This window comes from Engraulis encrasicolus, chromosome 18 (assembly GCF_034702125.1).
Source record: "Engraulis encrasicolus isolate BLACKSEA-1 chromosome 18, IST_EnEncr_1.0, whole genome shotgun sequence".
Lineage (NCBI taxonomy): Eukaryota > Metazoa > Chordata > Actinopteri > Clupeiformes > Engraulidae > Engraulis > Engraulis encrasicolus.
The window spans coordinates 37,605,279-37,622,778 of NC_085874.1; the positions used below are offsets into that span (position 1 = coordinate 37,605,279).

General features: G+C 45.1%; 1 protein-coding gene across 1 annotated transcript in view; it reads left to right on the forward strand.

The window, feature by feature from the left end:
- kcnh5a (potassium voltage-gated channel, subfamily H (eag-related), member 5a) overlaps positions 1-17,500 on the forward strand; it is a 239,568-nt gene that overhangs the window by 45,224 nt on the left and 176,844 nt on the right. The window contains exons 3-4 of the mRNA XM_063222171.1: positions 9,478-9,584; positions 13,124-13,252. Coding sequence (XP_063078241.1) covers positions 9,478-9,584; positions 13,124-13,252 — 236 coding nt within the window. The remainder of the gene's footprint in view (positions 1-9,477; positions 9,585-13,123; positions 13,253-17,500) is intronic.

Consider the following 17,500-nt stretch of genomic DNA (forward strand, 5'->3'; position numbering starts at 1 on the left):
GAGCAGGGCTGGACTGGGGGAGAAATAGGGCCCATGGGCACTTTTAGATTAAAGGGGCCCCATATAATATAATTAGTGGTGCAAAACTGATCACCGGTGGGCCAAGCACCCTCGTGGGCCCCTATGTTCAGAAATGTAAACATATATATATATTATTATTATTATTATTATTTTTGACATTTCTGAAAATAGGGGCCCATGAGGGCGCAGGGCCCGCCGGGAAATGCCCGCTATGCCAGATTGCCAGTCCAGTCCTGCCTCGAAGCAGCACTGTCAAATGGGTGAAATTGCATTGCCATTCCTGTTCCCATGGGTATATGAAGTCAGGAGGAAATGAGATGAAGTATGCACCAGCTCGGCACTCTTCAATATGCACACGCAGGCAGGCAGGCAGGCAGGCAGGCAGTAGAACCACTACAACCGCCCCGACACCCACCTCACACGCAACGAATGCACCACCACCACCACCACTGATATCTCAGCATAGAGACGCTGTAAGAGTGGGAGCTAAAGCCCCAGCTGTACGTTTGGTCAATTACTAGCCTGGAAAACCAGCGCCAACTTCTGGAAGGCAAAATGTTTTGCCTGCATTTGGTAAATTAGACATCCAATCCATTTCGGCTGGTTTATCAGGCTAGTCAATTACAATATACTATTAACTTTTACAGACAATTCCATCGTCAGGAAAAACCCATATTTCAATATTATAGTAGAAATATTTACTGTATGTTATTGGAGGATACCTGTTTTAAAATTAGGATATAGCGTATACTTTTTAAAAAAATGTAACAGCAGTTGGGGCTAAACGTGATGATGGAAGAAATATAAATGTAGCTGCAGTGGGCCTGCACATTGCCAAATGACCTCCAAAAAACAAGGTATGTTTCCATTCACCCTGGATCTTCATCAGATATACTGTATGCCTGACGAAGATCCAGGCTGATTAAAACTTTGCCTCTTTTAATTGAATAAAGGGTTTTTTTTTGCTGCTAATTTGGTAATGTGAATGGCCTACCTTATCAACGTGGATGTGCAACACCCTATTTAAAACAACATAGATATAAATCTAGCCAAATGTTAATGTGTATTAGGGAGGATACTGTATGTTACATGTGCTCTAGAATCACCTTTGATGTGGAATATTGTGCCTCCACTCGCCTCTGCCTTCTTATTTTGGTGCAGCTCGATGTGTAAGGCACACCTACCCCATACACTTTTCTGTCTCTCTCCCTGTCTCTCTCCCTCTCTCTCTCTCTCTCTCTCTCTCTCTCTCTCTCCCTCTCTCTCTCTCTCTCTTTCTCTCACTGTTGCTCTCTTTCACAGACTTCTTCTGTCTCTTTTTCTCTCTCCTCTGTCCTCTGTTTCTGTCCTTTCAATCTCTCTCTCTCTCTCTCTCTCTCTCTCTCTCTCTCTCCTTACCTCCATATTTCCCCTCTATCTCTCCTCATACCTCCTCCCCATGTGACAGGCCTCCCACTGTTTTCCACCCCCAGAGCCGTCACCCTGGAAGCTTGTTAGCGTGCGGTTGGACCGCTGCCCTGCCAATCACCCCCCCCCCACGGCACAGGAATAGTAACACCCGCCCACTCGGGAAGCCAACGGCAGGTGTGGCACCACCGCCAGGCAGGGCCGCTGACAGGTTTCGCTGGGCCCAGGACAAAGTCATTTGAAAGGGCCCCTTACCCAATACATAAAATGTAATGGGGACACAATTATGGGCCCCCTACTGTATCTACCTGGGCCCGGGACAACATACCCATTTGTCCCCCCCCTATCGACGGCACCACCGGCAGGCATAATGGAACGCTGCAGCGCAGGATGGTGCCGAATAAGTTGGAGGTGGGGGTGAGGGTGGTCTGCCAGCAGGCATAAGGTGGATCGGTGGGAGGGAGGCCTTTGTTGAATAAAAACATGCCAGGGGGTCCCTGAGCCATTGGAATTGATACTGTGTTGCAGTGTTTCCCAACCAGGGCTTCACAGTTTAAAAAAATATTAAAAGTCAATTCAACACTTAGAGAGTGCTCTGGGGAGGAATAAATGCACTATAGAAGATGTTTAAGTCACTCTCTTTGTGCGTGGACCACCAGGGGTACCTGAGCACACTGTGTGGAACATACGTGGAAAAAATGTAAAATATTCACAATGGGAAATAGGAATAGATATACTAGAGTATGAGAAAGGGGAAGGCTCACGCTAAGAATAGAGTGGGAAGTTTGGGAAACATTGCTGTAGTGTACGCCACAAGATACATAGCCTACAGTACAGTAGCTGCTGCATTATGACGTGAAATTTGTCCGGCTCCCACCTGCTTCCAGGAGGAGAAGCAGAAACAGTGGGGTGGATCTGAGATACTGTAGTTGCCATACACTGTAGAAATTCATACCTAGAGTTTTCTGAAAGATGCCTTCCTCCTGCCTAATAGTATTGACATTGCTACTGTTGCTATGAGATAGCTAGCTTATTCTGTAGATATTGAAACTGTTGTTTTGAGAGCACTGTCTTGTACTATAGAAAATAAATGGAAACTGTAGCTGTTCCAACTGTAGCTTTTTTTTTTTTTACTGTGCACACTGCCTGCAAAGGATGCTTCCACTTGGTTCTGAGAGCGATAAAAACTGGGAGGTAGTTGATGTCTCGCATTGTATTGTAAACAACACACTCATACACAGCAGGCTTCTACCTGGGTCTGAGATAGATATGAGGAGGTGGAGGAGAATGAGGAGGTGGAGGAAGGGGGGGAGGAGGTGGATGAGGATGAGGAGATGGAGGTGGAGGAGGAGGACGAGGAGGAGGTGGAAAGGTTTAGAGACGATGAGGTGGTGTAGGTGGAGAGGGAGGTGGTGGAGGAGGACGAGGTAGTGGAGGAGGATAAGGATGAGCAGGGGGTGAGGATGGTGGAGGAGGACAAGGTGGTGGTGGAAAGGTTTGAGGACGATGAGGTGGTGTAGTAAGGGGAGGAGGAGATAGACATGGTGGAGGGTGATGAGGAGGTGGTTGGGGTGGAGGTGATGCCCCATCAGGGAATGAAGGAGGTGGTTTATTGTTATGTCTACCCATATTTATATTTACTGTACTGTATGTACCTTGCTGTTGTGTGTCTTGTCAGTTGTATGTATTTGATGTTGGGGATATGCCACAAAAAATTCCTATCGACTATGTCGACATGGCCATAAACTTCTTGAACTTGATAGAGGTGAAGCATGGCTCGTGTTATTTTAATTTCCCATGCTTGAGGTAGAGGTTGATATGGAGTGGAGGAGGTGGATATAGGGATGGTGGAGGTAATGATGGAGGTGAAGCTGGGCTTGTGTTATGTTCCTATCATGCCTCTCAGGAAGTGGAGGAGGTGGATATGGGGATGGTGGAGGAGGTGAAGTTGGGCTTGTGTTATGTTCCTATGCCCCTCAGGAAGTGGAGGAGGTGCTCCATGTGGACAGCTGTGGCCTAGTGGTTAGAGAGTTGGTGTTTCAATCTAGAGGTTGCAGGTTCAAATCCCCCCTGACCTCTCCCTACATCACCATCCATGGCTGAAGTGCCATTGAGCAAGGCACCTAACCCCACATTGCTCCAGGGACTGTAACCAATACCCTGAAAAATAATAACTTTAAGTCGCTTTGAATAAATGAAAGCGTCAGCTAAGTGCAATTTAATGTAATAATATAGGGATCATGATGGAGGTAATGATGGAGCTGAACCTGGGCTTGTGTTATGTTCCTATCGTGCCCCTCAGGGAGTGAGTGGGGAGGTGGATATAGGGAGGATGGAGGTAATGATGGAGGTTGATTGATTGATTGATTTTGTTTACTGACATTGTGCAAAGCATTAAAAATGTATACAAATAAATAAGTCATAAATATGTCTTGAAAACCTTGTACAACATGTCAAACGGATAACACAAAAATGTGTTCCTTTGCCCCTCAGGCAGTGGTGGAGGTGGATATAGGGATGATGGAGGTAATGATGGAGGTGGAGCTGGGCTTGAGCTTGTGTTCCTATGCCCCTCAGGGAAGTGTGGTGGATGTACGGTAATTGGCATGGTGATGGCAGAGTGGCGGCGGGTGAGTGGGTGGTGGGTGAGTGGGTGGTTGGTCGGGTGAGTGGGTGGGTGAGTGGGTGGTTGGGCGGGTGAGTGAGTGGTGGTTGGGCGGGTGAGTGAGTGGTGGTTGGGTGGGTGAGTGAGTGGTGGTTGGGCGAGCGGGCATACGGATGCGCTGGGGATTGGATGCCGCTTTACTGTACGTTAAGGAGGCTATTAAGGCGGGCATTCCTGTTGAATTAGTGAAGGGAAACAAACCATTAACTCCTGCCTGTGCTTAACGAGCCAGATGTAATGTTGAGCACGCTTGTTGCAGCTTGCGCAGTATACTGTATACAGAACTGGATGAGGTGCAGTAGGTCTATAGTGGCGGTGGCAGTTCACACTATCAACTGGAGGGAAATGTTTTTTTTTCTGCACCGATGATGAGAGGAAGCTCTTCTAACAATCGTGTTCTAGCCAGACCTTTTTGTGCGCGCACGCGCGCGCGCGCGCGTGTTTGTGTGTGTGTGTGTGTGTGTGTGTGTGTGTGTGTGTGTGTGTGTGTGTGTGTGTTTGTGTGTGTGTGTGTGTGTGTGCCTCCGGAGGCCCTTGGTTGAGCTACTGTACACCCACACAGACAGATGTCTAGTGGAACACTGCAGGAATCCTCCACGTCTCCAGCCAGAAAATAGACGGACCATTTATTGCTTCGATATCAGTGGCAGCTCACATTGTTGAGTCACAGGACAGATTATAGACTCTTTAGAGATGAACAGAAAATGTCTTTGAAGGAATTTGTTGGGGTCGACGAGGGATGAATGATAGACGAAGCTCTTTGAAGGCGCAGCCAACATGTGGGTAGCCGTGGCCTAGTGGTTAGAGAGTTGGTCTTTCAATCTAGGGGTTGCTGGTTAGAATCCCCCTTGACCTCTCCTTACATCTCCATCCATGGTTGAAGTGCACTTGAGCAAGGCATCTAACCCCACATTGCTCCAGGGACTGTAACCAATACCCAGGAAAACAATAGTTGTAAGTTGCTTTGAATAAAATATGAAAGTATTAGCTGAGTGTTATGTAATAACATGTGCTCTCCAGTGCAGACCTAGTAGCTCACGAAGCTGCGCACAAACTACACAGGTCAGGCGAGAGCCAAGCAATCAATGGAGGAAGACAACCCAGGATCCGAAAGTAAAACTCCAGCCGTTTCCTTTGATTAGGCTTTGACGTGGTGGCGGCGGCCATATTGGATTATTCAAGTTTGAGACATGTTAGGACATTGTCTACGTTTACATGACGTTTTGAATTCCGAATGAATGATTCAGGATTAAATAGTTCCATCGAGTTTACTTTGATCTTTCATTTCATTCCGAATTGTGAAGTGTTTACATGACATTTCGACAGCGTAATTAAGCTTCATTCGGACTTAAAGTCTGTTTTTTCCAAATTAAATGTCTTATGTATACATAGCAATTGTTTAGTCTGGTATACAGCAGATTTGGATTCGCAACCCTTACCCCTAAATCAGCTGTATGCAAAAACTTAACACAATGTGCCGCCAGGGTTCTTCATTTTTGGAAAACTGACCCACTGACTATTGTTTTGATTTAGCCAAATTTATACAGATGATTTATACATTTGCTCTTCTGTAGATCAGCTAAGTATCGAAACCACAAGGCTGCTTAGAGCCTGTGTAGAGAACAACTTTCCTTTTAGTAAGACGTCCTGGCCTTGAACCTCCTCATTGTGATTTATCCTCATCTGATTGGCAGATTGGCAGCAAGTATCGGAGGCTGGTTGAGAGACACTTGTTCCCCAAAGTCTTCAGAGAACGCGTCTGTCAGGGACGGATATCTTGGGTTCATAAATTAAAAACCCTGCCACATACGTATTTGATCATGCCCATTAAATGAACCAGCTGATCCTAATGACCACACCCCTGCAGCCAGTTTGATGGGCTAAGTAGTGAAATCACCCACAGCAGGGGAGGGGAACCTTTTTCATTCGGGGGGCCACTTCAAATTCATCCGAGGGCCGTAAAAGTCCTCCGAGGGCCGCACTATGAACACAAATCAGGATTTCCCCCTGCACATTAGGCCTATATTGAAGGTTGTCACCTTTAACCCTCTAGCTACCATAACGGCCGTGAACGTCCGGCTGGATCTGTACCAGAATGGCCGCGGCCGGCCGGAATATTTTCAAATGAAAATACGGCTGAACGGCCGTCATCATGCAGTTTTTCCAGCTTTCAAACACTTTAGCTCAATATTACAGACCCTCCTCGATATCCTTTCAGTATAAAAACTATATGTTTATATATATTATTTTTCAGTATTTTAGATTTTATTACGAGATGCGCCGCTTTATGTGATTTGGCAATCTGCCGTCAATTCAAATGACGGCCGTCCGAGATTGGATGGCTACAAACACAACCATTCTGTTTCTACAACCAATATACACTAAATATGAAAACTTCCAACCCTCTTCGATCTATTTTCATGGTCAACAGCACATGTTTATGACTATTTAGGCTATTTTTAGATAATGTTGTTTTATTAGGCTTATGAGATGGTGTTCAACTGTGATGAGTTCTGCCATGGTCCTAAATAGCAAACACAACTGTCCAGCCGATGTCTACACGCTACATATTAAAAATGTAAACTGTCTTCGGTGTATTTTCAGAGTCAAACCATATGTTGGTATCCAACTATCTTAGTTTCCTGGAACAACGAACAGCGACAGCTCTGTGTAACAGGCGCATCGTGTGAGGGAAGCGCAGCATGATAGGCTACTCATTTTGCGTGTCAGCTTTGGCAAAGCAGTCAAGGACTGTTACTACTCCACGTTGTCCTTCATAAAAATGTGCGTGAAGACGTTGAGTTGAATGCTAACTTCCAATAATAGCCTACCAACGTGGTGTTTGTAGCACTTCAATTCCGTAGTCGGTGATGCCTGGCGCGTCTTACCTGTGCCAAATTGGGAGGGGAAACTTCCATACAGCTCCATTCATGTCCTCTCTGCTATCGCGGACACTTCTACGGTTATCCTTACACGTCTTTGGCATGGTTTAGTTCAAACATTATTAGCTAGTCCAGTCCATTACAGTTATACCGCTTGAAACCGCTTTAAAACAGGACTTTTGGGTGAACGACATTTGTTGTCGTCACATGATCATTGTTCAACTTTGACTCTGGATGGATGGATGGATAGACGGAAGGATAGATAGATAGATGGATAGAGAGATCGATAGATAGATAGATAGGCCTAAATATATAGATATATAGATAGATAGGCCTAGATAATATCGGATTTTATCACATTTTTATAATTTAATCCTCATCAAAGGCACTCTAGGGGAATACTGAACAATTAATTATCCATAAATGATATACCATTTGAAAGTGTGTTTTCTCTACTTTAATATGAAAGTAACTTGTAATTGACACTTTTCATGTCTTTTCAAGTTATTTGACATTATTTAAAATATGACCAAAATGTCAATTTTTCCTCAGAATTCTTGGTAGAATTCCGGCCTATTCAAAAAAAATTCTGGTAGCTAGAGGGTTAAAACAGACCCCACCTTCTCTAGGTCCACTGAATATAACCTAATTTCTTAATTTTATTGCAAATGTATTTTCTAAGATTCCTTAACAAAATATGTCATATTTCATGTGAAGCTGCATAACATTAAAATTATATTGGGGGCCGGTTAAGACGGCCTCAGGGGCCGCAAATATCCCTCGAGACAGCGGTTCCCCACCCCTGACCTACAGGATGTAGTTGGACAGGCACAAAAAATACATCTAGCAGGAGTTACCTTCTTGTCACAGTTTGTCTGCTTCTTCGGTATCACACAGCCCCAAAAATACCCCTTTGGTTTGCACCCAGAACCCACTGATCCACCTGCCTCTGACTGGGAGACTGTCTGAGACAGATCCACCTATAGCCAGCTTACTGTTGCCATGGAAATGCAATGTCTCACAACCCTCTCAAGTCATTTTTGAAGGGTTAGTAAAGGGGTGCGGGCTGAGGGTTGAAATGATGGGTTTGAGTCTGAGATGGTGGACATGGCAAACCCTAGAGAGAGGATGAAAAAATGCACCTATAAGAGAATAAATTAGTATAAGACATGTAAAAGATTAGTCGAATTGCTTTTGACTCAGGATTTATCACTTTGCAGGTTTACTTATTCCCTTTCCTTGGGCTGTGTCTGTAGTTCTGTATTTTTTTGCTGTGTAATTATGACTAAATTTGACAAGTGTATCGTATACTGCAGCTTATAATATTTTTTTGTTACAGTTAGGCTGGGGCTACACTGAATGTGTTGCATCACTTAAACCCATTTAGCCTAAGGCAACTGCAAAAAACACCTGCTGAATGTCCAAGTCCTTTTTGGGAAAAGGTGCCCTCTGCCTATAAACACCTCGATATCTCAACCTCTAAAGCGCATAAAAACATGAAATTAGTTGTATTTAAAAGCTTGCAGACAAAAAGTGTAAAAGCGTTTCCTCACTGACAGGTTAAGGTTAGGGCTGACGTATGTGTGTCTGATGGCAACAAGGTGGCTGTTTTGGTACTGCTACGGTTCACTAACAGTGCAATGGGGACGATGATGAAGATAGGGGTGTGTGTGTGTGTGTGTGTGTGTGTGTGTGTGTGTGTGTGTGTGTGTGTGTGTGTGTGTGTGTGTGTGTGTGTGTGTGTGTGTGTGTGTGTGTGTGCCTGCGTGTGCGTCTGCGTGCGTGTCTGTGTGCGTGCATGCGTGTGTGTGCGTGTGTGTGTGTGTGTATGTGTGTGCGTGCATGCATACGTGTGTGTGTGTGTGTGTGTATGATCAGCCTCCCTCCCTTTTTGTCATGCGGCAGAGCGTGTCTGTGTGTGTCATCAGCGGGTGTGTGTCATCAGCCTCATGTACATGCTCAATTAATTACTGTTGGCAGACATGATGGGCAGCACCAGCCAGGACAGGATGCTGATACCACACACACAGGTGTGTGTGTGTGTGTGTGTGTGCGCGTGTGTGTGTGTGTGTGTGTGTGTGTGTGTGTGTGTGTGTGTGTGTGTGTGTGTGTGTGTGTGTGTGTGTGTGTGCGTGTGTTTGTATGTGTGTGTGTGTGTGCGTGCACCCGCGACTGTGTGCGTGCGTGCGTGCGTGTGTGTGCATGTGTGCGTGTGTTTGCTGTGCAAGCAACTAACATCTCTCCCTCTCTCTCTCTCTCTCTCTCTCTCTCTCTCTCTCTCTCTCTCTCTCTCTCTCTCTCTATTTTCCCCTCTACCCATCCCAATCCACACCCTTTCCGTTTCTCTCCTCCCCCACTTCACTCTCTCCCCTCCCACTCTCTCTGTCTTTCATTCTTTGTTTTTGTGTCCATCATCGCTCCATGCCCTCTACTCTACACCTTTGTTTTCTTTTGCTCCATCCATCTCTTTTTTGCCCTTTCATCCTCCTCTTCTCTCTACAGTTTTATGTATGGCGAGCTGACGGACAAGAAGACAATAGACAAAGTCAGGCAGGCCTTTGACAACTATGAGTCCAACTCCTTTGAAATACTGCTCTACAAGAAGAATCGTGAGTATCCTGCGGACAGCCTGCACTCATGTTAGCGTGCTCCTCTGCTCTCCTCTGGTTGGCTGGCTTGTTCCTCTCCTTTTTTCTGCTCTCCTCTATCCTTTTCTCCTCTCCTCTCCTCTCCTCTCCCCTGCTTTCTTTTCCTCTCCTCCCCTCTCACCTCCCCTCCCATCCTCTCCTCTCCTCTCCTCTCCTCTCTTCTCTTCTCCTCTCCTCTCCTCTCCTCTTCCCTCTTCTCCTTTCCTCTCCTCTCCTCTCCTTTTCCCTTTTTTCCTCTCCTCTCACCTCTCCTCTCACCTCTCCTTTCCCTCCTCTCCTCTCCTCTCCTCTCCTCTCCTCTCCTCTCCTCTCCTCTCCTCTCCTCTCCTCTCCTCTCGCCTCCTGTCCTCTCGCCTCCTCTCCTCTCCTCTCCCCTGCTTCCCTCTCCTCTTCCCTCTTCTCCTCTCCTTTTCCTCATCTCCTCTCCTTTCCCTCCTTTCCTCTCCTCTCCTCTCCTCTCTTCTGTCCTCTTCCCTCTTCTCCTCTCCTTTCCTTCCTCTCTTCTCCTGTCCCTCCTCTCCTCTCCTCTTCTTTTTCCTTTTTTCCTCTTCTCTCTCCTCTCCTCTCCTCTCCTCTCCTCTCCTCTCCTCTCTTCTCTTCTCTTCTCTTCTCTTCTCTTCTCTTCTCTTCTCTTCTCTTCTCTTCTCTTCTCTTCTCTTCTCTTCTCTTCTCTTCTCTTCTCTTCTCTTCTCTTCTCTTCTCTTCTCTGCTGGATGTGTTATCACCTTTCATAAAGACCATTCTCCCCCAACTACCTTGTTCTTGTTTGGTCCTCGGGTTGTTCCTCCAAAACCACACACAAACATACGCACACACCCACACACACACACGACTTACACACACACAGCTTACACACACACACACACACACACACACACATACGCGCTTGCACACAGAGAGGGACGACTAAAAGCCTAACTGCTTGTTACAGACTGCTTTAAAAGTGCACAGTACCATTTTAGTTGTCAAGAAAAAAAAAGAAATCTCTGCGCTACAATGGTTAGCCATTGTAATTGAAGCAGAGTCAAGAAATATAGTGTTACTGTAAAATGCATTCCCTGCTTTTAATCCTGTGGTTTACCATTTTATTATTGTGGTTTATCATTTTGTTTACAGCCTTGAAAACTTTTAAAGAAATATATTGCTACATTTACATAATTCTGAGCAATAAAAGGAAATTGGTCTATTCACAGTGTTCCTGTGCTTCAGGTTTACTCTGACAATACTTTCCTATACAATACATTTTGACAAACTATAGCTAAACCAACACCTTAAACTGCTTGGAAGCCAATTGTTTTACTTAATGCACCAGTTGTGTTGCTAAAATCATCAATTCATAAACCTGACAAATCTGATGTGATGCACATTTTAAAAAATGTGTTGTAAGACCATATTATACCTTTTGGCCCATTTTCTGCAGATGCCCCCATGGTTTGATGTTTTTACAGTTTCTATGCAGTGGCAGAACAATTGCACATACGGCCCCAGGGATGGCTGACACACTTTCTTGCTTGTCACATTAGCTTGTCACACACCAAGCCAATGTCTTTAACTTCTTCAGATACTCAAACGTCAGATACCTAAGATTAGTCTGTCTGTAGCTTTGGGAAGTTGGTGTTACGGTTGAATGAGCTGACAATTGTATCCTGGTTATTGGTTTCAATCCCCGGAGCAGTGTGCGGGTCTTGTCATGGAGGGAGGAAGGGATTGGTCAGGGTGGGGATTGAACCTACAACTTTGTGAGCTACACGCCAACTCCCTAACCATTACACCACGGCTGCTGCCATGGTGTTGCTGTTGGAAGATGTGCGGTTCAATGTGAGTGGTGTCATGGACCAAGGGGCCTAAGCAACACATCCCGTCCGAGACTGCAATCAATGCACTGCACCTAAATAAAACTTTTTTTTCGCATCAAAGCATTTACTCAGCGTTATGCAAGGTAATCAATGAGGCCGACTCACTGAGTATACCTATAGTTCACTTCGTGATCACTACCACAGGCAAGACACTGATTGGGCCTCCCATACAGCCCGCCAGTGTTACAATAGGGCGGGCCCCACCAGCAATACAGTAGGGCCCTGGGCCCAAAGGCAATTGCCCTGCTCACCCTCTCTATCGTTCCAACCTGTCATCCATTCAGTTCTGATTAATACGTGTTTTTTTAGCTTGGTGAGCGCTAGGTACTTCACAATCAACTGAATTGATTTTCAACTGGCCTCCGTTGGCCACTTGATGATTTCTCCAACTTCTCTGCATGTTTGAAAGTTCAATGTTTGTTTAGCTCAAATTGCCTAGTTCTGTTTCTTACATGCAGTCTCTCTCTCTCTCTCTCTCTCTCTCTCTCTCTCTGGATGAATGTTCGGCTGTCGTCCCTTCCTCCATTTATCATCTGTTTTTTTCTTCTCTATTTTGACATCCATCTTGTGTCATAATAATCTTGCTCACCACCACCACCCCCACCACCACCCCCACCACCATCATCATCATCATCATCATCATCATCATCATCATCGTCATCGTCACTACTTCCATCATCATCATCATCATCATCATCATTATCATCATCATCATCATCATCATCATCATCACCTTCTTCCTGTGTTTTCTCACTCTCACTTTCCTGATCCTCCACCTCACCATCCTCCTTCTCCTTCTCCTCAATTTTCCTCCACCTCACCATCATCATCCTCCTCCTCCTCTCCATCCTCCTCCCCCTCTCCATCCTCCTCCTCCTTTTCCTCTACCTCACCATCATCTTCCTCCTCCCCCTCTACTTTCTCCTCCTCTCATCTTCCTCTCCATCCTCCTCCTCCTCCTCCTCCTCCTCCTCCTCTCTATCCTCCTCCTTTCCTCCCTCCCCTCCCCTCTCATCCTCCTCCTCCTCTCCATCCTCCTCCTCCTCTCATCCTCCTCCTCCTCCTCCTCTCCATTCTCCTCCTCCTCCTCCCTCCATTCTCCTCCACCTCCTCCTCTCCATCATCCTCTCCATCCTCCTCCTCCTCTCCATCCTCCTCTCCATCCTCCTCCTCTTTCATCCTCCTCCTCTCCATTCTTCTCCTCCTCCTTCTCCTCCTCCTCTCCATCTTCCTCTCCATTCTCCTCCTCTCTCATCCTCCTCCATTTCATCCTCCTCCTCTCCATTCTCCTCCTCCCCCTCTTCATCCTCCTCCTCCTCCTCCCCCTCCTCCTCCTCCATTTCCTCCTCCTCCTCTCCATTATCTTCCTCCCCCTCTTCATCCTCCTCCTCCTCCTCCTCCTCCCCCTCTTCATCCTCCTCCTCCTCCTCCTCCTCTCCATCCTCCTCTCTCATCCTCCTCCTCCATTTCATCCTCCTCCTCCTCCATTTCGGCCTCCCCCTCTTCATCCTCCTCCTCCTCCTCTTCATCCTCCTCCTCCCCCTCTTCATCCTCCTTCTCCCCCTCTTCATCCTCCTCCTCCCCCTCTTCATCCTCCTCCTCCCCCTCTTCATCCTCCTCCTCCTCCTCCCCCTCTGTCTGCAGGAGCGCCGGTGTGGCTCTACATGCAGGTGGCCCCCATCAGGAATGAGAATGATAAGGTGGTGCTCTTCCTCTGCACCTTCAAGGACATCACTGTCTTCAAGCAGCCCATCGAGGACGAGTCCACCAGAGGTGAGATCTTCGCTGCTTTGCACACTTTATGCATTTATTTCTATTTATTTTTTAATCTATTAGCTATACACAGTATGCTATTAGTATATTCTCTTGTCTCTCTTCGCCTCTTCTTTCTCACGCTCTCCCTGTAGTATCTTCCTCTCCATTCTCTCTCTTTCATCTCTTCTCTTCTCTTCTCTCCAACTTTCTTTCCCTTGCTATGCCTCTATCATTCTTTCCATTCTGTCCGTGTCCTTTCTCTTTCATCTCCTCTTTCCTATTTTCTGTCAATCTTTCATTTTCCATTCCATAGCCCCTCTTTCCTGTATCTCTCCATCTTTCTCCCAATCTTACCATCTTTCTCTTTCTCTGTCCCGCTATCTTGTTCCGTTGTACCTCCCTCCCCTCTCTATTGTACAGCCCCTCTCAATGTCTTTATTAAGCTCTCTTTTATTTTCCAATCAGCTTGTCTGTCTGTCCTCTCTCTCTGTTTCTCTCATTTCCTCTCGGTCCATTGTTCTCTCTTGTCCTCCACTTTATCGTCCTTCTCTTGGTCTCTCCTCCCATGCAGTGTCCATTCTCTCTCTCTGCCTCTACCTCTCTCTCTCTCTCTCTCTCTCTCTCTCTCTCTCTCTCTCTCTCTCTCTCTCTCTCTCTCTCTCTCTCTCTTTCTCTCTCTCTCTCTTTTCCTTTACCAGGTGTCTCCACTCCACTCCTCCTCCTTGGTCGTTCCCCCCCCCCTCATCTCTCTCTCTACCTCTCCCCCCATCCTCTCTCATTCTGCTGCTCTCTACTCTAGTCAATAGACTTGTGCTTGGCTTGCCCGTTTCAAATAACTCTGCCCTGGTCCCCTTTATTCCCAGGGAGCGAGAGAGAGGATGACACAGGTAGGTTAGCATGAGTTCAACTTCAGTCCTTCATCTATCCACTTATGTCCCTCCCGTATAGTGCCCAGAGACACTTAACACTGACCAGTAGCGTGTATACACATACTGTACGGTAGGCGTTTCTCAAAGTGAAGTGGTCTAGTCTTGTTAGTGCGAGTCACGCCCATTTTTGGCAGTAGCATCGTATCCAGGGTGCGATTTGTAGGGGGGATGGGGGGGATTGACCCCTCTTCTGGTTTTGATATTGTCACTTTTTCTACATGATTTTACGTTTTTCTCAATTGGTTTTGTACATTTCTCACAACAGAATAATCATTCTCAAAACTTCTTGTTCAATTGTGACTTCCTGCCGTTACCTGTGCACATGGTAAAATACGTTTTTCATAGTTTTCAGCATTTAGCAAATGCTTTCGTCCACCGTGCAATGGTTGTGTACAATTTTCAGCTTTTTCGTACATTATCAATTGCTTTTGTCATATCACTCAAAAAGCTTTGCCACTGAATGCATGAAACTATCGCACCCCCTAAAACAGTTAGGCCCTAGGTCATAGTTTAAGTCTTGACATGCAAAATGATTTACCAAGCTGTCATAATGTGATAAGCACTGTATAATTACCATTGGATTTTTGTCTATAAATGTGATCTGAATTGGTAAATTGCTCGCAGGTAAATATTGACTCTCTCTCACCAAAGGCAGTATAAGGGATAGAGAAAACAGGCACTGTACTGCATTATATTACTCGTTGCCTCATGTGGCCTTTATAATTACGCTCCAAGCAAAATTACAATATTTCCCTAGAATTTCACAAGACAGTAAGTGCACTTTATATAGTATCAGTGTATTGTTTCAAATTTATTTTGTTTTACAGTTCTAGATTTTTTTTCAGATGGGCTTGCAAGACAAGTAAAAAGGCGCATTTTGACACCTCAACCAGAGTTTGCTATTTTTCCTATTTTGCAATGAGAAAACCTATCAATAAATACAGTGCCCTCCATTATTATTGGCACCCCTGGTTGAGATGTGTTTTTTAGCTTCCAATTATTATTATTTTTCTCTAAATAATATGGGACCTTAATGGAAAAAAAGAGAAAAATCCAACCTTCAATACAAGTGCATTTATTCAGTGGGGAAAAAATCCCACATAAAGAAATAATTATTTGACATCAAATAATGTGTGTCACAATTATTAGCATCCCTGTTGTTAATATTTTGTACAACCCCCTTTTGCCAACAAAACAGCACCTAATCTTCTCCTATAATGTTTCACAAGATGGGAAAATACAGAAAGAGGGATCTTCAGCCATTCCTCTTTGCAGAATCTCTCTAAATCATCCAGAGACCTGGGTCCTCTCCTCTGTACTCTCCTCTTCAGCTCACCCCACAGGTTCTCAATGGGGTTGAGGTCTGGGGACTGAGATGGCCATGGGAGGAGCTTGATTTTGTGTCTGGTTAACCATTTCTGTGTAGATTTGGCCATATGTTTAGGGTCATTGTCTTGCTGAAAGACCCAGTGACGACCCATCTTCAGCTTTTTGGCAGAGGGCAACAGATTTTGATTTAAAATGTCCTGGTATTTCAAAGCATTCATGATGCCATGCACCCCAACAAGCTTCCCAGGGCCTTTGGAAGCGAAACAGCCCCACAGCATCACTGACCCACCCCCATACTTCACAGTGGGTATGAGGTGCTTTTCAGCATGCGCATCTTTCGTGGCACGCCAGACCCACTTAGAGTGTTTGTTGTCAAAAAGCTCAATCTTGGTCTCATCTGACCAAAGCACACGGTCCCAGTTGAAGCCCCAATACCGCTGGGCGAACTCCAGACGTTTGCGTTTATGATTGTGGGTGAGGAAAGGTTTTCTCCGTGCATGCCTCCCAAACAGCTTGTTGGCGTGTAGACAGCGCCTGATGGTTGATTTGGAGACTTTGTGACCCCAGGATGCTACCATTTGTTGTAATTCTGTAACAGTGAGCTTTGGAGATATTTTGATTTCTCTTACCATCCTCCTCACTGTGCGTGGTGGCAAAATAAACTTGGGTCCTCGTCCAGGCTTGTTTACCACTGTTCCAGTTGTTTTGAACTTCTTAATTATTCCTCTCACAGTAGATATGGGCAGTTGCAGTTGAGTGGCAATCTTCTTGTAGCCTCTGCCTGACCTGTGAAGGTCGACGCACATCTGCCTCACTTGTATGCTGTGTTCCTTTGTCTTTCCCATGTTTAAGAGTGGATAAGAGAAATGGCCTCGGTGTCACGTCATATTTATACCCCAGGGAAACAGGAAGTGATGAATTACTAATTAAATGTTCCTACATACTCTGGTAAACTTTGTAAACTACTGTAGAAATGACAGAAATGCTTCAATTATATTTATTTCTTGGGAATTGTTAAGGGTGCCAATAATTGTGGAACAGGTGATTTAATGAAAAATAATTATTTTTTAGTCAGGGATTTTTTTTATTTTCCTACAATTCATTTGAGTTGAAGGCTACATTTTCCTAAAATGTTCAGTGTGACAGTATTCTTCTGCAATAAACACTGAATTTATTTTAAGGCTTTTAACACATCTCAACCAGGGGTGCCAATAATTATGGAGGGCACTGTAGGTCATAGTCTAAATGTATATCTAGGACAATCTTATCTGATCAATGTAATATAAAGTCGAATTTACAACATTTCCCATCCAATCTAAACAACATTTTGCTTCAGAAAAGATCCTCAAGAGCGTACTATTCAATTGACAACATGACAAATCGATTTGACTAGCTTGTCCATACACGGACTACACTATGACACAATGACTAACCATTCTGCTGGCACTGATACGTTCATTGACACAAAAACTTCGGTTTTGAGCAAGAGACTCGGTTTTGCAAGTCATCCACAGTGTTTTGCCATTTGTTAAAGCTGTTTTGAGAATGAATATTATGTTTTGCAAATTGCGAGAGAGATTCGAGAAATGTACAAAACCAATTGAGAAATACTGTAATCATAGTTTAATGTAACTCTATTGATATTGCTTGAAATCTGAAACATATCCCCCCTTCTGGTTTTCTGACAAATCGTACCCTGATAGTATCCAATTATTAGCTACACACTACATTGGATACTCCTTGCCGAAATACACGGAAAATGGGCGCTACTCGCACTAGCAAGGTGAGAACACTTCACTTTGGGAAATAGCCACTATGTCAGGGGAAGAAGGATGCATGGCAGCAAGGTACATGGAACACATGCAGGGGGTGCAACTCAAACTAGTTCCTCCGGGTCACTTCCTGTTGCTTGCGGCCTCGTGACACAAGGCTCGAGTCAACATCCTCCATGATGGCAGTTTTCATTCAGTATCGCGGAAAAAGCACAATTCGAAAGTCAATTTTTAAT